The sequence below is a fragment of the Ursus arctos genome, unplaced genomic scaffold (assembly GCF_023065955.2).
Source record: "Ursus arctos isolate Adak ecotype North America unplaced genomic scaffold, UrsArc2.0 scaffold_26, whole genome shotgun sequence".
NCBI classification, from domain to species: domain Eukaryota; kingdom Metazoa; phylum Chordata; class Mammalia; order Carnivora; family Ursidae; genus Ursus; species Ursus arctos.
The window spans coordinates 43,403,867-43,425,639 of record NW_026622941.1 but is presented as its reverse complement, the minus strand read 5'-3'; the positions used below and the strand labels follow the sequence as shown (position 1 = coordinate 43,425,639).

The 21,773-nt window shown below is 56.6% G+C and overlaps 1 protein-coding gene across 4 annotated transcripts; it reads left to right on the top strand.

Moving 5' to 3' along the window:
- The first annotated feature begins 1,519 nt into the window (after window positions 1-1,519).
- Window positions 1,520-21,614, top strand: ZNF385A (zinc finger protein 385A). 4 transcript variants are annotated; one of them, XM_026501668.4, is made up of 8 exons: window positions 1,520-1,703; window positions 8,034-8,170; window positions 15,267-15,377; window positions 17,018-17,180; window positions 19,060-19,302; window positions 19,660-19,829; window positions 20,037-20,132; window positions 20,270-21,614. In XM_026501668.4, the coding sequence occupies exons 1-8, from the start codon at window positions 1,694-1,696 to the stop codon at window positions 20,498-20,500; spliced, it is 1,161 nt and encodes a 386-aa protein (XP_026357453.1). In that variant the 5' UTR covers window positions 1,520-1,693; the 3' UTR covers window positions 20,501-21,614. The 4 variants fall into 4 exon arrangements, with proteins under 4 accessions (XP_026357453.1, XP_026357454.1, XP_044241360.1 ...); XM_026501669.4 differs by lacking the exon at window positions 1,520-1,703 and adding an exon at window positions 6,833-6,935; XM_044385425.3 differs by lacking the exon at window positions 1,520-1,703 and adding an exon at window positions 7,050-7,739.
- The last annotated feature ends 159 nt before the right edge of the window (window positions 21,615-21,773 follow it).

Genomic DNA, 21,773 nt, shown 5'->3' with positions numbered 1-21,773 from the left:
GACCAAGGCATTGGAACCCCCAACATTGTCTGGCCCTTGAGCTGGAACATCTTTTCTTCAAAGCAGATCAGTGGGGTAAAGGCAAGCGACTGCTGAAGTCCAGAATCAGGAACTTGAACTTCTGGTACCTTAATCAGCCATCTAGTCCCACTTCCCTGCTGAACCCGGGAATGCCAGTCCCCAATCTCCCTTCCCCTCCTTGACTGTTCGAGACTCCGGTCCTGCCACCCTTCCACCAACCTTTTCCTACCTGCCTCCACCCTCCGTAAATCCCAAGCGTTCTAGTTCCCAGTCACACCTCCTCTCCCTGTGGCTGGGCCTGGCCTGAAGCTGGCTGCATGGCATTCTGGGAAGTCCTCCTGCCGCCTTCCCTCCTGGGGCAGGTAGAGACAGGTCCAGGCTGTAGCAGCGGCATCTTCCCCAGACGCCCAGACACTTCACAGACTTCCAGACTCCAGCCTCGTGCTGGGGTCCCAGTTGCTTACCTCTAATCAAGTCACCCTGTTAGTCCCCAAAATACATCTAATGTCCTGCACGGCCCCCTGACATTCTCCCCAGCCCATACATTCTTTTTTTTTTTTTTAAGATTTTATTTTTATTTATTTATTTGACAGAGATAGCGACAGCCAGCGAGAGAGGGAACACAAGCAGGGAGAGTGGGAGAGGAAGAAGCAGGCTCACAGCGGAGGAGCCTGATGTGGGGCTCGATCCCATAACGCCGGGATCAGGCCCTGAGCCGAAGGCAGACGCTTAACCGCTGTGCCACCCAGGTGCCCCCCAGCCCATACATTCTGTCCTGTTCTCCATCCTCCCCTCCACCTCACCAACACCCCAACTAGTCCTCTTCAATCCAAGCTCACCTTAATGGGGAAGGCCCTGGGTTTGGGCCCTGATGCCTGATGGATGCTCCTATCCCCACCCCAATTCAGGTCATCTGTACAGGGTTGAGCCTCAGTTCTAGATTTTGAATCATCTTCTGGTTGCCCTAAAGATCACAGTTGCAAGCTTCTTTTTCCACTTCTTTGAGTCCATTGATTGCAATCTCCTCACTCAGACCTTCCCTAAGGACCTAGGCATTTGAACCCTAGCCAGAGATCAGCCTGATCCACTGTCAGCCCATTTCACCTCTGAAACCCAGCCCCCAAATATCCTGCTCCAAAGTCAGAGAGACAAACGACCTTAACATTCTCTGCACTCCTCCACACCTACCCTGCCCAGCCTATTTCTGAAGAGGACCCAGGTGTCCCACCCAACCCAGGCCCCATCCCTCCCCAGAGTATTTAGGGATCCCTCGCCCCATATCAGCTCATGACCAGACTTCCTGTCCTCAGACTCAGCCCTTCCCGGGAATCCAGGCATCTCAGTTCCCAGCTTCTTCTTCCATCACCTCACACCGCCTTGTAGATGTCGTGTTCCCCCAGCCCTGGCTGCAGTGACACCGTAAATCCAGGAGACCCGGGGCAGCAAGTGGGAGAGAAAGCGGGAGGGGCAAGGAGCCGCCAAGACGCCCCCTCATGGAGCCCAGGGTGCCCGGGTTCCCCCTCCTCCCGTCTTCACCTGCTGCGGGCTCCGCCCCCGCTCCGCCTGGGCCGGCCTCTGCTCCTCCCCCGACTCCTCCCCCCGTACCCCCAGCCCGGCCAGAACGGCCCCCGGGACAGAGCGACGCGGAACCCCGGGCGCCTGGGTCCCCAGCATGATCCTCGGTGAGTGGGCTCTGCGGCTCTGGGCTCCGGGCTCCTGGGTCCCTCTCAGTAGGCCACCCCCCGTCTCCCGGCACCGCGGTGGCTGCGGCCGCCCGTCAGCAACCGGTTCCCCCTCCCCCTTCATCTGGCTCCACATCTGGGGGTCCCCTCTTCCCCTTTTCCCCAAGCTGCCGCTTCTCGGGGTAATTTAGGGAGTGCTGAAGGGGAAAGCAGAGCCGGCGAGACCCCCGCCCCATAATGAGGACATTGCGTATTCATGAGGCTCATGAATATTATATGACGGTCTACGAGAGCCTGGGGGAGAGGGCTGGTGTGGGCCTGACGGAGTTGAGGGAAAGGTTCTGACCCGTCCCCCCACACGCACGCCCTCCCCCACCCTTAGCTCAGACACTCCGACATCCTTCTGGGCCCAGGATAAGAGGGAAAGGAGGAAGTGGGGGGCGGGCGGGGAAAAGATGGTGGGTGTAGCTTCGAGGTGTGTGTGGTGGGAGGTGGGAACCTGAGGGCCAGAGATAAGGGGGCTGGGGAGAAGCAGGGGTGGGAAACTGTCCATCCCAGGCCCCTGCGGCTCCGATCCTGCCTCCGCAGCCATCCTGCCCCAACACGCCGGGACCTGCCCCGCTCTCTCCTTGCTCTGGCTGCCTGGGCCCTTCCTTCCCGGCTTCCTTCTTCTTCCTTCTTCCCCCACCCCCACCCCTGCCTTGGGCCGGGGGCACCAGGAGACAAGGGGCAATGGAGAGAGTAGGGATGGGGGAGGGGAGCCCCCGCGGGGCTCTGACAACCCTCCAGCCACAGCCACCCCATCCTCATGACCTACATCGGAAGGGAGCCCCGGGGTGGGGGAGGTGAGGGACTAGCTGTGCGCCGGGACTCCTCCTCAGCTCCAGGGGCTCCAGGCCCCTGCCTCCACAATAGTCTCAGCCCTGCTATGTCCTCTGACCTCTGACCTCTGCCCTGGTTAGGCCGGTTCCTGGGCCCTGTTTATGGTGGGAGAGCCCCCACCTACCCACACCAGGCCCACACACTCCCTGCCTTCCACTGGGGACACCTGGCTCCATGCTGGCGCCCCAGGGCTTGCCTGGCTCCTGCCTCAGCCCTCTGCTGGGTCCCTCTGCTGTTTGCCTCCTTGGCTCTTTAGCTTCCCTTCCTTCTTTGACCCCTGTTGACTTCCCACCAGTGATCTTTCCCCCCTTCCGCCCTCCTTCGTCCATCTTTCTCTCCCCACCCTGTTATCTCTTCCCTCTCTCACCATGTTACGCGCTCCATCATACCTATTCGATGAATGAGGGAACGGAGGCTTGAATGACTGGTTGCCTGCCTCCTTCCTGCAAGTATCTCCAGCAAAGAGACTCCTCACCCAACTCTGAAGACTGTCCCCACCCTAAAGTGACCCTCACCGACACATCTTGGACTCAGGCCCCCAGAGCACGGGCTCCACATTCCTCCAGCCTGTGCAATCCCTGCATGTGGGCTCCACCCTGGGCACGGGCCCCAGAGGCAGCGTCCTGTTTATCCAGAACGGGCCAGTGTGAGCAGCACTTTCCGTGGTCAGTAGGCTCAAAAGACGACCTCAGGGACCTGCTCAAACCTGACCAAGACTCCACCACAGGAAAAATGCCTGGGTCCACCAACTGGACCCCCACCACATCTCCTAGGGGACCCTGTAGTTAACTCCCTCCTTGTGCCCGCCAACAGAGGGGCGGGAAGCCTGCCAGCCAGGGCTCAGGCCACACCCCAGGGCCCATAGTAAGGTTTTCTGTTCCAAATGCTGAGGTCTACTGAGTCCATGAGCTTGGTTGCCCTGACCAGCAGGTGGGGCCCCTGCCTACCTGCTCAAGATCTAGACTGCGGGCCTAGGTTTAAGCAGATGGTGGTTCTGGGCTCAATTCCCTGTTTCAGGCCTTTCTTACTGTCCTCTCCAACTAGCCCCTTGGGGGGAGGGGGCATTGAAAGAGGCCCTTTCCTGTCAGATTGGGAAGATTTCCCAGGGATCTTCTCTCTCTTCCCTTCCTGGCCACCTCCTCCCTTTAGCCTGCCCCACCTACATCCACCCTAGGGTTATTAAGGATGATGTTTTAAGTAGTTGTTCATAATCATCCCCTTGTTGCTTTCATCTTTGACTTCAAAGCTTTTCCAGCCCTCAGCATGCCTCCTGTCCGGATGGGGGAAGTTGAGGCAGAAGGGAACATATACATGGGATTTTGTCAAGAAGTCAAGATGCAGGGGTTCGAGGCTCTCCCCTCAAACCCCAATTTTAGGCATTGCTGGGGAGGGAGAAGAGGCCCAAAGGCCTGAAGAGAAAGTTGGATTAGAGATGAGAACCCAGTCCAGACCCCAATCCGGTTCCTTCCTTGGCCCCAGAGTTTAATTCCCATCTTAACCCAAGTAGTATTAGGGCCCTAATACTACCTGCAACCCTAATCCCAAAACCTCTCTCTCATCTCACTCTCATCCTGGCGCAACCTTCAAGGCCAACACTAACTCACGGCCCTACCCTAACACCTTTCCTGACTCTTGCTCCTACCAGACATGACCACTCCCTGAGCCAGCTCAGGGCAGACACTCCCATTCTTCACCACAAGGGCTTGAGGCACCAGGCCTGACCTAAGACAGCCAAGGGGCTCGCACTCTGACCTGGCCAAAATTTCTGGGGAAGGGAGGAAGGAAAAGACCAGAAGTCAGTGGGATGGAAGGAGTTAGATGTGGCTTGGTTGTGGCTCGGTGCTGGAGAGGAAACCTGAGCAGGATCAAAGTGCCTGGGGCTAGGTAGCACATAGAAAGGGACAGGTGGACATCCATCCAAGGGTCTGAGAGTTCATCCCCTCTAAAGTGCATTGGGAAGTGTCTCTAATAGAGCATTTGGCAATCCTGCACGAGCTGGGTGGGGCGCTATCTGTTGGAGGTAATTACTCTAATGAGCTTCCCTCTGGAGCGGCCTGCCCCAGCCAGGCCCAAGCTCCTCCCTGCCCTGCCCGACTTGTGTGCCATGCATGCACACACTCCAGTGCGCTCTCCTACCCCCTCCAAACCTGCCCGCAGCCCTCACCTAGCCAGATGTCAGAAGCCCTGGATTTCCCACCTCATTTCCTGCTTCCCCAGCCCTCACTATGTTCCTGCCCTTCCCCACCCCCACACCCCATCCCAAGTCTACCCACAAAAGCGTAGCTCTTGAAAGCCCTGTCACTGGAGCCAGACAGACAGGTTCAAGTCCCTCACTAGCTGTGTGACCTTGGTCAAGTAACTCCCTTCTCAGAGCTGATTGTCATCATCGATTAGATAAGGACTCATTTATTTAGCAAACATTGAGCTCCCTTTGTAGCATGCCAGCAATTTCCACGGACTCGTTCAATCCTCTCAACAACTCCTGGAGGCAGTACTGTTGTTCTCTTTTGCCAAATGAGCTAGTCACCCAGCTCCTGAGGAGTGGAGCCCTCCTCCTCAGGGAGATCGTGGATGTCCAGTGCCTGGCATAGAGTAAGCCCTCAAAAAGTGGCAACTATTATTATTCTCAGAGAAGGGGAGAGGGGACTGAGGCTTGGGCCACCTGAAACGAGAGCCCTGCTTGTGCCCACTCTGCTCATGAGCTGTCATCAGCCCCTCTGCCCATCTCATAGCACAGTAGACCCCCAAATCGGGAAGAAGCCAGATGGATCTCTAGTTGCCCACCTTGCTTCCTCGCCTCACTCCAGCCTCATTTCAGCCATGCTCCCACTTCCCTCCCCTTCCTCCTTCCCTACAGGGCTCCTGTCAGTGGAAAAGATGAGTTGCTGGCCATAGGGAACTGAATGGCTACTGTTTGTTTTCCTCTAACCCCAGGAAGTGCAGGGACCTTGCTCTCCCCTTCCTCTCCTTGAACAAGATGGAAGCCTGTGCTTGGATCTCCATGCCTTCCAAGTGAGACTAGAGTCCTTCCGGGGTTATTAGCTGCGAAAGAATTTGCTACAGAGTGCGACAGATCTTGATTTAAATTCCAGCCCTGATACTTACAGGCTATGTAACGTCAGCCAAGGTTTTTAAGCTCTCTGAGCCTCAGTTTCCTCATATGTGAAATGGGGAAAATAGTATCAGCTACCTCCACAGAATCATAGCTGCCTCAGAGATTAAATGTGGTAATACTCAGAACTCATTGCCTGGCACACAGTGGCTCTACACTACATTTTTTTTCTATTGCCTTTTCCAGAACTCATCTCTGTCTTGAGATGGGTGTGTGAGTGGTGGGGGCTTCGGAGAGTCTAGACTTGGGGAAAGGGTCAATTTGCTGAGCTGCTCTGGGGCGGGGCAAGTGCCAGCCCCAAACCAGCTGGTAGGGGTGGGTGCTGGGTGCCTGGGACTCTGGGAGCGCTCAGGTTTCTCTCACCATTCCTGATGCTGCCCGGGGCTCGTTAAGGCTGCCCTGGTCTGGTGTGCCAGGCTGGGGCGGGGGGAGCGGTGCACGCAGAGGGGAGAAGCCCTGAGAGGACAGACGAAGGCGAGGTGGTCAAACTGCCCCTCAGACTGTCTGTCCCTCTCTTCTCTCTCCCTTACTTGCTCTTTCTGCTCTCTTTCAGTCTTTCTACCCTGGTCTCTAGCTCTGTGTCCAGCTTTTCAGCAGAGTCTCTTTTTCTCTCTCTCATTTCATTCTCTTCCATCTCTCGGTTGTTCACTATTCCTTTCTCTCTCAGTATCTATGTCTTTTTTCTCAATCACTTACTCCTGCTTCTGTCATTCTTTCCCATTCTCTCTCATTGGCTTTTGTCTGTCTGTCTGTCTCTCCTCTCCCCCATCCCATCCCAACTCTGAGGTGGCAGAGGAGGGAATGCACACAGGGTTTACAGACCCCCAACTGCCCAAGGGCCAAAGCCAAGCATCCTGCCCTTTCCTTCAGCCCTTAGCCATCTAAAGCCCAAGCTCCCAGCAGCCTTGACCTCGGGTACCGTGGCCACCCACCCTGGCAGAAGAGACAGACCCCTCCAGACCTTTCTGGACCAGCTCCCTGCCCCCAGCTGTGCCTGAGCCCTCCCCACCCCCTCCCTCTCGCCTCTGATTCCCTAATCCCTGCTCCCCCGCCCTCCCCTCTGCCCCACTTTTCCAGGACTCTGATTGGCTGATTCTACTGACTGGACTGGGGGGGAGGGGGCTGGCAAGGGAGGGGGCAGGGGGCAGAACCAAGGGAAGGGGACGCTGTCAGGCCCAGGCCCCTGGGGGGCCAGGGCCAGGCCACTGCCTGGGGGCAGCAGGCACCAGAAACTGAAGGTATGCAAAGGGGCAGACTCTATGGAGGGAGCAGGAAAGGATCCCCGGGTACCCTCTGCCCCAGTAAGGTCAAGGGAGGACGGGGCCAAGCTTGCAGCCTCCTAGCTTTGCCTCTGTTCCTGGGAACCCCTGTTGTTGGCAGGGGCTTGCTAGAGCAGTGAAGGGCAGCCAGAACTCCCTGACTGGTGGACAGCTAGGTCGCAGAAGGGAGTTGAGCTAGCAGAAGCCCAGACGGGTCCTGAGGGCCTTTGGCCCACCCCTTTGGAGCCTGGCAAGGTTCCTCCTATAGCTCTGGGGGGAGGAGAAAAAGGTCTCAGGGGTGGGTGGGTAGTGGAGTGGCTAGCCTGGACTTTCATTTCCCCTTGGGGTCAGACCCAGGCATTCCCCTCCCAGAGGCCAGGGTGGCGGTTCCTCCTGCAGGGCTGGAGCTGAGCACTCCCAGTGAGACAAAGGGGCATGGGGGAAGACAGGAAGGTTGGGGAAAGGGGCTCTGAGAACGAGCCCAGGCGGTCTGCCTCCCAGAGCAAATGCCACTCACCTATTACCTACCCCCAGAGATGTTGACAATTAACTAGGAATTATGGCTGGGACAAATCACAGCTCTTTCGGCAGCCTGACTCAGTAGCCCTCCTCCAAACCTAGGCCTCAATATTCCCCTCTGGGGAGTGGGATGAATCACCCACCTGACTCTGTTCTCCCTGGGGTGAGACCTAGCCTTTGGGATTCCTTGGGGGAAAACAAAACCAGAAGAAGGGAGTGGTCAGAGCCATGGGGCTTCCGAGTCCTGCTGATCCAGCAGAGAAGGTCTGTGCTCTTCCTGGGTCTGTAAAAATGCCTAAAGGTCTTGTGGGAGGGAGGCTGGAGAAGGGGGAAGTGAAAACCACCCAGAAGGGAAGGACTGGTCTGCACCCTCCCCTGGGCCCACAGGGCACTGTGCTCCATTGCTCCGGAGACAGCAAGCAGGGGAAGTGTGTGCACCACGGGGGTCACACTTCTGAGTGTGGGGGCCCCAGCTGGGGGGAGTGGGACTGACAGGTTTGGGTGGGGCTCCCAAGCTTCAATCTTCCTGCCCCACGTAATGTTTTCTCTGCCCTTCAGGCAGCCTGAGCCGGGCAGGGCCCCTCCCTCTGCTTCGGCAGCCCCCCATCATGCAGCCCCCACTGGACCTCAAGCAGATCCTGCCCTTCCCCCTGGAACCGGCCCCCACCCTGGGCCTCTTCAGCAACTACAACACTGTGAGTAGCAGCCTGCCTGCCTGCCCTACCCTCCTGAGACCCTGGCTCCTTCTTTCCCTCCAACCCACCCCTGCCCTCTTCTCCTCTGTTTCTAATTACTTACCTCTTCTGAGAACCCCATCTCCCTGACTTCTAGTCGGTTACAAGCATTGTTGGCTATTTGGTATAGTATTAACAACAATAACAAGAGCTAATATTTGCTGAGGTCTCACTATGAGCCAGCCCTGTGCTACGTGTTTTATATGAATCCTCTCATTGAGCCCACCATCTAGAGAAGAAATGAGACCTAGAGTGGTGATTGCGACTACAGGGACTTGGGAAGGGGACAGGTGCTGAATCCAGAAGGAGGGAATAAGCAGGGCCACAAGCCTGCCTGTTTGTAAATTCTAGCTCTCTGGAACCACATCTGGGTGGGTAGGGTCAATGGGGTAGGGCTTAGGGGGCTAGCAAAGTTGTCTAAATTTAATACAGTATGAAATAGGGAGCCATTATCCATTCCTGAGCAGGAAAGTGACTGGGTAAGAGCAGTGTTTGAGGAAGGTGGGTGGGACAGCTGGATGAAAGGGAGCAGAGGCTAGAAGAGGCTCTCCCACCAAGGCAGGCCTGCAGGGAAACCTGGAAGTCCAAACTGGGCCAGCGGCAGGGACAGTGTGAGTATATAGGAAGGAGGAGGGGCAAGGTGTTTCCAAGGAAATATTCCTAGGCCATGGTGACCAACTGGTATTTGGGGGTGGGGGAGAAGAGAGAGGATGAGTAAAGGCTGACTCCAGGATTCAAACCTCTGTGACTGGAGGAAGTCACCTTAACAGGGGCAGGGGTTTGGAGGAGGAAGCTGGTCTAGGGTGAGGCTACTGAGCTCACGTTAGGACATGGTGAGTTGGTATAGGAGTGGGACACTGAGCCAGAGATGTCCAGCACACAGTTGGAATTTGGGTCCTGGAGAGTGGGCTTGAGCTAAAGGTTCGGGGGAAGTCAGCTTTATTCAGCTGACCCACCATCAAACCATACTCAGCTACAAACACGGACTGAGTATCCAATACACACCGGGCGCTGCGGTAGGTGTTTCGGAACCTGATCTCACTTCATCTTCACCACACCCCAACAAAGCGGACTTTCCCATACAGCAAGGCAGAAACTGAAGCTCAGATGGGTTTAGTGATTGACCTCAGTTGACACAGTATGTGCCGAAGGTATGATCCAACCCTACAGGGAAGCTGTTGTTTTATCCCTGTCGTACAGATGAGAAAACTGAGCACTGACTAGAAGCAGGGCACTGTTCTAGATACAGTGGAGACACGAGGGCAAACATGATAAGGTCCAATCTTGAAAGACCTTTTATATTCAGGGGAGAAACATCGACATCTGGGCAGCAATCTATCACACAAAACAGAGCAAGAGTTATAAATATTGTGACAAAGACACTGACAATGGTTCAAGTGAACAACAACAAAAAAAAACGTTTTGAGCACCTACTGTGTGCCGGGCACTGTAGCAAGTGTGAGGGGTACAGGACTCAGTCTGTGCCCATGGGGAGCTCATGCTTAGTAGGAAAGATAACAAGTTAACAGCTACCCTGTAGTGTGAAAAGAGCTGTGTCAGAGGCTTTAGCTTGTATGGGAGCCCAAGCGAGTGGCAAGAAAGACTTGCTGAATGAGGTGGTGCCTAAGGGACCAACCAGAGCTGAAAAGGAGAAAGAGAACAGAGGAAAAAGGGATTGAACCTAGAGGTGACATATGATTTGGGCTTTGAAGAATTATTAGCAGGATTTTAAAAGGGACCTTAGAGAACATTCCAGGCTGAAGCAAATAGCATGAACAAAGGCTAGAAAAGAGCACTTGAGGAAGTGCAGTTGATTCAGTTTGACTAGCGCAGAAGGGGCTGGCTGGAACTACTTTCCCCCATCTACACACCCCATTTACATTTACCTTTGGGTCTCGCATCGTTTTCCCCATTTTATAGATGAGGAAACACAGACCTAGAGAAGTTAAATGACTTGCCCAAGGTCACAAAGCTGGTCAATTCAGATGGATAGTTCAGGCTTTCTGACTCCCACAGTGTCCATGGCTCCACTGCCTCTAGTAGGGACCAGCTATTTACAGCCAGGAGCACTGACAAGCTCGGCGAGTGCAGCGGAGCGCGGAGCAGCACCAACTTTGGCATCTGACTGGCAGGGTTTGAATTGACATTCCAGATGTACTGGCTGTGTGACCTTAGACAAATTGCTTCACTACTCTGACCCTGAATTTTACCAGCTGTAAAACAAGATAGTAATAGTACCAACACACGAGGCTTTTGTGAGAATTGTATTGTGTAATCATGATGCCTAGCACAAAGTGTTCAGTGTAAGCTGCTATGATTAGTATGTTATTGCTATTATTTGACTTAAGAGAGGATCAGAGAGAGAAAGGTAGTATGGCCAAGGCCTCAGCCTTTTGGAATAAGCAGAATTAGGCAGCGGGAACAGGAGGCGGCTCCAGCAAAGGAAATGGAGGAGCCACTGGAGGGGGTGGGGATGCAACCTGGTTCCTGTAGAGTTCGAGAAGCCAAGGGAGAGAGTGTGGCGGGCTGCATCAATAGTGTCAAATTCTGCAGGGGAATGAGGACTGCAGAAAAGCTGCAGACGGGCCTTTGGCAGTACTGTGCAGCAGTTAAGTACACGGCTTTGGAGTCAGGCTGCCCAGGTTTAAATTCAAATCCCAGTTCAGCCACTTACTAGCTTATGACCTTGGGCAAATTATTTAACCTCTCTAAACCTCAGTTCCCTCATCTATAAAATGAAGATAATAATAGTACTTATTTTGAATAGTGGTTGTGAAGATTAAATTAGATATTCCATGCAAAGAGCTCAGTACAGAGGCTGGTACATTCCAAGGACTCAATCAACATTAGTAGGTGGTGGTGGTGGTGGTGGTTTTATTATTCATCGCAGAGTCTCCCCCTCCCTGGACTAAGACCTCCAGATCTCTCTCCTCCTGGGGCAGTTCCTACCTCTTAAACCCCTTGCCACATTATGCTTTCCTCTGCCTTTGGACGTCCTTCATTGTCTCCCAAAGAAAACCTCTCTCTACATCCAGTCCCCTGCTTCACTCATCTCCCTGTCCTAGGTGGGATGGGAGAGGATGAGATCCAGAGATGGGAGTGTGGGAAACCCAAGGCCTGTCCAGAGAGGATAAGGAGGTGTCTGGGGAAGGGGGCTGCTCGGCCCTCCTGCTCCTCAGCCCCCAGTGCTGCCCCTACTCGACCGCCAGAGGGCAGCAAGTGCACGAAACATCAGCTTTTTGGGAACCTGGTTGTCCAGCAGGTGGCGGGCGAGGGGAGGAGGTGGGAAGGGGTTTGGGACGATGTCCCCAATCTGAAGTCGCTTCTGCTCTGGGCGTCCCCCCAGCTCCACCATTCAGAGGAGTCGCTGAGAGAGCAGTGCCTGACACCTAGGTACCTGGGCTCCATTTCCCCTCCCTAGTAGGGGAAGTGACATGTAAAAAGGGCAAAGGGGTCGTGTGCAGAGGGAACAGAAGGGTCGTCTGGGAACCTGGAGGAGAGGTTGTCAGCAAGGGAGCGAGGGCCAGGGCGGAAGGGATGGAAGAAACGTCCGAGCTAGAGAAACAGAATCGTCCATAGGATTGGTGGGGACACTGGACCCAGTAAGGGTCCTCAGTGCAGGAAGGCGAGGTCAGCTGGTCAATAGCGGGTGGCCGGGCCCCTCGCCAGGACAAGGTCCACTCTGGAACGAGTATCTGGATACGGACACCCCCTCCTCTCCTCTTTTCACCCTAGCCCCCCCGTCATCCCTCTCAGGCGCCCTAGCCCCGCCCCCGTCCGCGGCCCGCCCCCGGCCCCGCCTCCGGGGCGGGCTCAGGTCCCGGCCGGCACCGCCTCCCCTTCTCGGGCTGGCCCGGCCGCACAGCCCCGAGCCACCCGGGCAACGAGCGCCGCGTCCCCGGCCTGCCCGGCCCGGCCAGGCTCGGGTGCCCCGCCCGGGTCCGCCACCCCGGGCCATGGAGTCGCGGCCCCCGGGGTCCCGCAGGGTAAGCCACCCGGCCCCTCCTCTCTCCCTGGCTCCTGCCGCTGCCGCAGCGCCCCCCCACCCCATCCCCGCCCGCCCCTGGCGGGCGGGCTACCTCTCCTTTCGCTTGGTCCTCGGGTTATCTGGCCCATCCCCCATAACTGGCGCGGTCCCAACCAATCTCTGGATCCCAGCTGGCAACCCCAGACTACTGCCACCATACTGGATACCCCCACCTCTGCTTCTCAGATCCTTGGAGTCCCCCAGATATTCAGACTTCCATCAGGTCTTACATGTACCCTCAAATTACCACGCCGCTTAGATCCCTCTTATCCCATCCTGGCATCTCTCCCCTTCCCAGCATCCCTCCCCCACCAGCTTCCACCTGCTCTTTAGACACCCCCTAGCTCGCTGTCTTTCCTATTTCAATTCTTCCTGTCCCTCAGGTCTTCCCATCCCTGAGATTCCACCCTCCTTCCCTTTTCACCTTTACTGGGGGGGGGGGGGTGTGGAGGATGGGGAAGTGGGGTGGTCAAACAAGGGGCAGTTTCCATCAGATAAAGGGCAATGGAAGGAAATATAATCATGCCCCCCCCCCTTTGTGTTCCTGATCTGGTTTCCTCCCTTCCCTCCCCCTTGCCCTTCCTGATTCATTTTGCCCCAGCTTCAGGGAGTGATTCCCCTTCATGTCTGCTGTTGGAGGGCAGGTAGGAGAGGAATGTTTTGTGGACCTTTCCAGGCAGTGTCTAGGCCAAAATCCCAGGAAAGGGGCTCTGGAGTGGAATGGGCTGTGGGAGATGTTGGCCTCCTCCCCTCCCGAGAGAGCCCTCATCTAGGTCACCAGGGCCTCTTGACCTTGGCCTGGAGCGGCATTTCAGTGGCTCACATTCCACCTGCGCAGGGATTGGGCCCAGGAGCCCTCACCTTCAGCCTGGTGTCTCCTCAGTTCCTGGAGGAGAGGGTGGGAAGGACCCACGCCCCGGGTTGGTGCCCTCTTGCCCATCCACCCCCACCCCTAGTTGGTATTTATGGACTTAAAGTGAGAGAGGGGTGTGTGGAAGAGAAAAGGCTCTCATCCTGGGGGAGGGACCTAAGTGGGGCAGGGACCATTCTCCCCGGGTGGACGTTGGGATGGTCAGCCCACAGGTCGTCCTCAGGGCACTCTGCGGAGCAGGCTGGGGCAGAGACAGAACTGGGGCCTCTGCTGTCCCCTCTCCATCCCACTTCTCTCTCCCTACTGCTGTCATCGACTTAGGTTTCCTGGCCCAGATTGGGTTTCTGTTTAGGCTGAATTCCATTCCCCACCCAGCATGTGAGGAAGCCCAGGGGTTGAGGAGAACACTGGGGCAGGGGGCGGGGGGTGTCTCTGGATAGGGAGGACTGACGCCTGGAGACTGGGAGCTGAGAGCAGTCGTCTGTCTCTCTGATTAAAGCCTGTCTCCAACTTGGTCTGTCTTTCTTTCTGCCAAACACATCATACGTTCACACAGATAAACACACAGCTGAAGATTACACAACCTGACCATTCATGGCGTCGGCCAAGCCCCCGACACAGAACTGTTGGTACAGAAGTGATGTACACACAGCACAGGACACTCCTTCACACCCCACCCATGCACAGACTGATCACAGCCTGCCTAGACACACAGGCACACCCATTCTTCCCTCGTTTGGCTTTTCTTTGAATAGGACCTGGGTTTCCAGGAGGTGAAAAGTGAGCTACTGAAAGGGGCTGCTTCCCGCCAAAGGCAGACCAAGTGATGGGACACTTGTCAGTCAGATCAGTCATCTGAACTTGGTCATGGCTCCTGCCTCTACTACTACCAAATGAGGCAGCCCATTTCACAGGGATCTAAAGCCCCCTTCCTGACATTACCCCCAACCAGCCGGTGAGACTACTGGGGAGAGCCAGGATGTGTGGACTTCCCCGATTCCAACCACCTTCTTCCCCCTGCTTCATGTTCTTGTCTCTCACCGGTGTCTTACTGGGAACCACGAAGACCTGGGCGCAGGGAAGGGTCTCAGCTGAGGAACTAAGGAACCCCAAGGCCCAGCAACTATTTTGCACTCGATCTTTCCACCTAGAAGACAAGGCTTCAACTCTAATTTGGTTCCATCCTTATGAGAGGTCCCAGCCATCACTCAGTTCTCCTCAGCTTCGGCTCCGTTCCAGTCTCGCCTCTCCCTGGCTGCCTAGGGGCCAGAAGGGAGGAGGACTGTGCAGGGAGGCAGTTTTCATGCCTCTAGGCCCCTGGCTTCATCCCCTGATAGCTGAAGGCCTCAGAGAGAAACTCCCATCCTCTCCCCTCCTCATGTGAACTCTTGGCAGGAGACTGCAAAGACATCTGCTGACCCAGGGTGGGGGCAGAGACTGTTCCTAATCACGCCCAGCCCCACAGCCCTGCCCCAGAGAAAGAGCTCAGAAGATCTCTCGGCTTCCTCAGGACAGCCCAGCTTCTTAGTTTCCCCCCACTAATTCAGCCTTATGTGCTACAGCCATATACTCTCTCCTGAGTTCTTTTACTCCCTTTAGATCTGCTGCCTTAAAGAGGTCTAGGGAGTGTGTTAGGGCAACTCGGGGCCCGATGGGAAGCTGGGAATGTCTGTCTCCTGGGACCAGAAGCTTAGCTTGGTAGACATCTTGTCCCAGAGTGGGGCCAAAAGAGTTCAAAGGCCTCAGCTGAAGGACCTAGGATCTGGGGTGCTTTGGGACTTCCCATCAGTGGACTTCTGGCGGATTGGCCTAGCTGTAGGTCAAAAAGAGAGTTGGATCATCATGGTGTGATGAACTGAGACAGCAGTCCACGTTTAAGTACCAGCTCTGCTATTAACTCATCGTGTGACCTTGGGCAAACCACTTCTACTTTCTGTCAGATGGGAGCAGGGGGCCAGTTGATCCCTCAGGTCCCTTCCAGCGCTGTGAAGATTCAGCTGGGAGGGAATCAGGGGACTGAGGCTCAGAGCCCTCAGGCAAACTGAGGGATAGAGAGGAGGTTCTGGGGATTTTGGTTCAACCCAGCTGCTACCAATGTGGGGGATGATGGACATGAGCTTGTGCTGGGGTTCCTGGCTCACCCCAGCCTGCCTCCACAGATGGACCCTGTGCAGAAGGCTGTACTGTCCCACACTTTTGGGGGACCCTTGCTCAAGACCAAGCGGCCCATCATTTCCTGTAATGTCTGTCAGATCCGCTTCAATTCTCAGGTAAGAAGCCTAACTGCTGGGGGGGGGGGCAGCGATAGCCAGGGGATCTCAGGGCGGGTGGAGGCTGGGAGCCCTGGTGGGGGGCAAAGATAAAGGGGATATCAGGGGAAGAGCAGAGAATGGGGATACTGCAGGAGGGGCAGGGGCGGATGGAAGGCACTTGAGAGGGACAAGAGCTGGCTGTATATTTCAACATGAAGTAGGCCAGTCCTCTGCGGTTGACTTCTCCCTTCCTTGGTGACTGATGCCTCCCTGGTTCGGAACTTCTTAGAACACAAGTAGCCATCGTGTCTGGGTGGGAGAGGGGCCTCTGGCCCACTAGTCCTTGGGCACTGGGCTGAGTTAGGTCATTAACTCCCCTGCAGAGCCCGTGCCCTCCATGGCCTCTGCTAAACTCCTCCCCTGGCCCAGCCACCTCACTCTAACCTCCTGGCTTTCTCCTCTCTCTGCCCTTTCCAATGGGGGACTTTCCCCTGGAGAGAAGGCCACCCAAAACGCAGAACCTAGGTGTCAGGCCTCCCAGCTGTCCTCCCTCTGAGGCTCCCCTGGGACCTCTGTGTGGGTCTAGAGGGGACTCTGTGGGGTGCAAGTTCTGAGAGCCTTGGGGAAAAACAGCAGAGCCTCATTCTGCTGAGTAGGGGGAAATAAAGCATGTTCTGTTTCTCTACCCAGTCCACACACACACACACACACACACACACACATACCGTGATGCCAGGCTCCACACTCCACTGCCCCACCCCTGGGCTGTCAGTCTTCTTTTCCTGCCCATCCACACTTTTTATTTCTACTCTATCCCTGTCTGGGTGACCTTGTGGCTCCAGGATTGTATGTTCTTAGCAGGAGGTGCACATGGGAGTGGGGGTCGAGCCAGGACCAACCCTGCTTTAGTTCTTTCCTTTACCTTAATCCCAGGCATCCCCTCCCCCAACCCTGGCTCCACTCACTGGTGGAAGGTAGAGGACTAGAGGGGCAGGGGGCCAATAGTAGGCAGCCCTCCCCTCTTTTGCCCTCTCCTTCCCTCCCCCACCTCCCCCAAGTGGCTCTGTTTTGACAGCTGTCTCTGCTGCTGTCTCTATCTCCAGAGCTGGGCTTGGGGCCAGGGTCCTCCAGGGTGTCCACAGAGGCTTCAGGAAAAATGAGAACTGGGGGGGGGGGGGGTAGTCAGGATAGAGCCCAGACCTCAGGGCTCTTTGGGACTCCCAGCCTGAGTGTAGGAGCAGTGAAGGCTCGATCCCAGGGCCAGGAGACATAGGCAAAGAAGGCCAGGGGGCCAAGAGATTGCTGGCTGGCTGGCTGGATTGCTGGGACCCTCCCATTTAGGATTCTATTATAGGTTGGGGTAACCGTCCCTCACCCAGGTGAGAAGCCCGAGTCAGCAGCCAGGCCCTGGGTGTGGTGGTAGGGTGGAGCCTGGGCTGGGTGACGATCCGGGTTCCCATCTACTCTCAAGCTTGAGAAGCTAGTCTGAACCCCAGGAATAATCAGCACTCCTTGGCATGGGGCTTTACATCTCCCTGGTACAGTAAGAGACGCGCTACAGCCTGCTTAGACCACCCCAGGACCTGAAGGGGCTCAGCGGGGAGAATGGTCAGATGAAAGGTGATCTCAGATTCCATTTTCTTCCTTCATCCCTAAAGAGCCAGGCTGAGGCACACTACAAGGGTAATCGCCATGCCCGAAGAGTCAAAGGCATTGAGGCTGCCAAGACCCGAGGCCGGGAGCCTGGCGTCCGGGAACCTGGAGACCCAGCTCCCCCGGGCAGCACCCCCCAAAACGGGGATGGCGTAGCCCCCCGTCCAGGTGTGTCTGAATCCCCCCCCACATTGTTCAACTGATCTTGTCTCCTCTGTTCTTTCCTCACTTCCTAGAATTCTCCTCTCCTTTCCTCTCCCTTCCTCAGCCCCTACCCCACCATGACCCAAGGTGAGTCCTGGAGCCAAGCACAGTGATACAAAATTTCCATCCTGTCACCCCCACTCCCGCCCCAGCTCCTCTCGACAGAGTCCCACTGTCTGTCCTCCCCACCGCCCAGTGACTCAGAGAGGGGCTAGGGTGAGGCCACCTGGCAAACTTCCTCAAGAAAAAAGGAACCATCAAATCCAGGGAGAGGCTCCTTCATCTTGGGGAGAGGGGCAGGGAGGGAATCAGGACACCTCAGGGCCTGCCCTCTGGGGTTCCCCTTGGGGAGGACTGAGAGCTCAGGAAACTCAAGCAACTCGCTGGATGATCTTGGTTGATCTTTTCACCTCACTGGGCCAGAGTTTTCTTTCCTGGGAGTGAGACTTTAAGATGTTTGAGGTCTTTTCCAGGTTTACAAAAAACAACTGAGATTCTTTCTCCCTCATGGCTTGTGGCCATCTTCAGTCATACTCCCAGCCAAGAAATTGGTAGGAAGGAATATCAAGACAGGAAGATATGAGCCACCCCACCCTGGGATTACCACATCAGATATCAGTCATGACCAACTCCAGAGAGACTGAATATCCCCATCTCCTCTTATCCTTGCCTGTCCTTTCTGCCCCACCCTAAGTAGAATGAGAACCAGGCATCTGCAACACCAGCTTTGCAACCAGGACCCCACTCTCAACACACGCACACGCACATCCCACAGGGAAGCACAGACAGGGCGGGCAGGTGAGCTGAGTTCTAATTCTGCTCTGGCTGCTTCTTACCTGATCATTGTTTTTAAACTTGGCAGCATCTCTGTAAAATGGGGTGATGATGATAGCGGTAGTGGTAGCTAACATGTCTTCAATATCACTGTTCTAGGTGCTTTACGTATATTACCTCATTTAGTTAGTCCCGCTGGTATATCTCTAAGGAGATCATGATACCTGCCCTACTTTTGTAAACCGTGAAGCCCTGTCCAGATTGAGATGTGGCTGTGCTATCTGGATTGAAACGGAGGTAATGGATGACAGAAATGAGCACGAGAAGTAAAGGGAAAGATCACAGGACGGGCAAGCAACTGCATACGTGCAGGGGTCAGAAGGTCCTTTCCCACCAGTGCCCCGCCCCCACCGCCAGCCTCCCCACGACTGGGAAACTGGATCGGCCGCTGGAGCAAGAATGGGAGTGCTAGAGTTTCCCCTGTACAGAGGCCAGAACCCAGCGCTGAGGGCTGGGGCCTGTGCATCTTTAATCAAGCCATGAATTATAGAGCAGCCTGCATCCCTGTTCCCTCTCCGGTTCTGCTGTTTCTGTTTCCCTTTTGCCGTGTCTGTAACTGCTTCTCCCCGACCTCTCCTCATGCTGCCTCTGCCCCTTCCTAGAGCTCTTGGCATGCCTCCTTGAGGACTGGGCAGGACTCTGGGAAGGGGCTGGCCAGGCAGGAAGCCCAGACTGGCTGGTAGGCCATTGAGGGGTGAATCCTTGTTCCATGCCTCTCCCTATCGCTAGGCTGGGTGCCAGCTTCACCCTGAAGAGGAAGCCATTGGGGCTGGACCCCTCAACCTTTCCCAGCCTCTGGAGAATGAGCCAGGCATTGGAGCCTCACACCCAGCCTGTAGCGGCTAGACCACATCTGGCTCTGGCCCAGGGCATGACAGCATGCATGTTGTCACAGGGTGGGGACTCCTGGGCCCTTGCCCTCCAGGAAATGGGGGTGGGTTTCCTCCACATAAAGAATCTTCTCCAAAAACCATCTGGGGTGACCCCTATGTTTCTCCCCTAACAACAGTTTCCATGGAGAATGGACTGGGTCCAGCTCCAGGATCCCCAGAGAAACAGCCTGGCTCCCCATCCCCTCCCAGCATTCCGGAGACTGGTCAGGGTACAACCAAGGGTGAAGGGGGGACTCCAGCCCCAGCTTCCCTGCCTGGGGGCAGCAAGGAAGAGGAGGAAAAGGCCAAGCGGCTGCTCTACTGTGCTCTGTGCAAGGTGGCAGTGAACTCCCTGTCCCAGCTTGAGGCTCATAACAAAGGTATGGACTCTCCTACCCCCACCCCTACTCCCCTGTCCTCAGCCCACTTCTGCTCCCTACCACCTAATTCCCCTGGTTTCCAACATCCTGAACCCTCCAAGACTTATCAGCCTATCTCCCTCCTAAATCATGTCCCCCCTTCCTTAGCCACTTTCTTCCTCAGTTCCCCCTCTACCTAACTTCTTTACCTGTGACTCTCCCCTGACCCACTTTGTGTCTGGGGGCATCCCAAGGGGCTTGGAAAAACCCCACACTTGATGCTCCCCCACCATATTTTAATTGGGAATGTATTTGTCACCTAGTAGGCCTGGAAAATTTTTCCTCCACCCCTTACCTTCCGCCCTCTGTGGGCTCCAGGTACTAAGCACAAGACAATTCTGGAGGCCCGAAGTGGGCTGGGCCCCATCAAAGCTTACCCTCGTCTGGGGCCTCCCACTCCTGGGGAACCAGAGGCCCCTGCCCAGGACCGAACCTTCCACTGTGAGATCTGCAATGTCAAGGTCAACTCGGAGGTCCAACTGAAACAGGTGGGTCCAAGGCCTTTCCCAGGAACTCTAGGAAGCTCTACTCACTAAGTGGGGAGGAGAACAGCGAGCTGGGGTGAGGGCGCTTCTTTCAGGGTCTGTCCTTAGTGCCATAGAAAGGGCGGAGTCAGCTGTTTGGGGTGTGCCTACCGGCTTGTCGGTTGCTCCTTTCCCGGTGGCTCACAACCCACTATCCACTCGCCCTCACAGCACATTTCCAGCCGGCGGCACCGAGACGGCGTGGCCGGGAAGCCCAACCCGCTACTGAGCCGTCACAAGAAGCCTAGGGGCGCCGGGGAGCTGGCGGTGAGGCCTGGGCGCTGGAGAATTCGGCCACGGGGGGACCGGAACTGGGGGGGGGGGAGCGAGCGGGCCCGGGGAGAGGTGGGGTTTTCGGGCCTCAGAATGACTTCTCTCTTTCCCCGCCCCTCTCCCCCCTGCAGGGCACGCTGACTTTCTCCAAGGAGCTGCCCAAGTCCCTGGCCGGTGGCCTGCTCCCCAGCCCCCTGGCGGTGGCTGCGGTGATGGCAGCGGCAGCAGGCTCCCCGCTGTCCCTGCGTCCGGCCCCAGCTGCACCTCTTCTCCAGGGACCGCCCATCACCCACCCCTTGCTCCACCCGGCCCCCGGGCCCATCCGAACTGCGCACGGACCCATCCTTTTCTCCCCCTACTGACCTGAACCCCAAACCCCCTCCCATTCAACCCCCCCACCTCCAGCCGGGACCCAGGCCTCCAGGCTCCAAGCCTGCCCCTACTCCCGGCACTCCCTGAATGATCTCTCTCCTTCCCCCCCACCCCGAGGTACGGGGTTCCAGGAAAGGGGAGGGGTAGCGGGGGAGGGGGGCTTCAGAAGGGGGGGAACACCCCAGATCTCAGGGAACCCCGCCCCCTGCCCTTCCCTCTCCCCTAGAAAAGGGGGGGCCGTCTCACCCCCGAGCCCCCTTGGAGACACCCCCCCTCCCAAAAGCCATGTCCATTCAGCCCTTCCCCCCCAAACCTAGCACAAAACGGGGTTCACAAGCCATGGTCGGAGTCCGGGGGGCAGAAATGGATTTTCTTGGCAATAAGCGGACTCTGGGACTCCGGCCCCCTGCCCCCAAACTGAAGCGCTTCCGTGAACACCCCCGTCCTCCGCAGGGGGAGGGGAGCAGGCGGGATCCTGGGTCCCTCAAAAGCACTTTGGTTTTACCGCCTGCAACCTCACTGTGCCCGCCCCGCACCATGCCCCAGCCCCAGGTCTAGCTGGGCCCATCTTAGGGGGCAGCACTTGGGGGCATCTCTGGCACTTGGGTGGGACCAAGTAGATGCCCCTACAGACCCTTCCCTCACCTTCTTCCTCCCCAGTCTGGATTCCATTCTTTTCACCAGCACCCATCGCCCAAGGGGTACCGAGGGGGGCAAGGGGTGTCCAGTCCAAGCCCACCCCCGCCTCGCCTTCCGCAAAACTGTGAGCAAAAAGCAATAGAAGCCTCGCCCCCGCCCCTCCCCTTTCCGCAGGATTCGCTGAGTCTGTAGCCTCCCCCGTCCCAGCTCCTAGACCTCATGGCTGTCCCTCCCACCAAACACCTCCACTGCACAATTCGGGCGGGGGCGTGACCTCCCTCCCCTCTCTGTGGTTTCCGTATCGTCAGCCCTTACAGCAGCCGACCGGGAGGGGGACGGGCCCCCACTGGCCTTCCCGTCCCCATCAACTCTTTATGCTTGACGATGTAGCAACCCCGGCCCCCCACCCACGTCTTCCCTTTTCCCTCTCCCCGACAATAAAGTCTGGATTCGTTGCCCTCCGTCCCCCAGACTCAGACTCTCAATCTTGGCCCCCTGATATGGGAGCTATTCCAATGCGAGATGGATCTGTATGGTGAGGGGGGCCGGCACACGGGAAAGGGGGCCAGGAGGAGGGAGCGGAAAGACGGCAGTGGGAGAAGGCAAGATCCGAGGCTTGTGGAG

Excerpts from the sequence above, each read along its gene's own strand:
- ZNF385A (XM_026501668.4), top strand. Across the intron at positions 15,378-17,017 it reads AGATCCGCTTCAATTCTCAG|AGCCAGGCTGAGGCACACTA; the intron begins GTAAGAAGCCTA and ends TCATCCCTAAAG. Across the intron at positions 17,181-19,059 it reads TGGCGTAGCCCCCCGTCCAG|TTTCCATGGAGAATGGACTG; the intron begins GTGTGTCTGAAT and ends CCCTAACAACAG.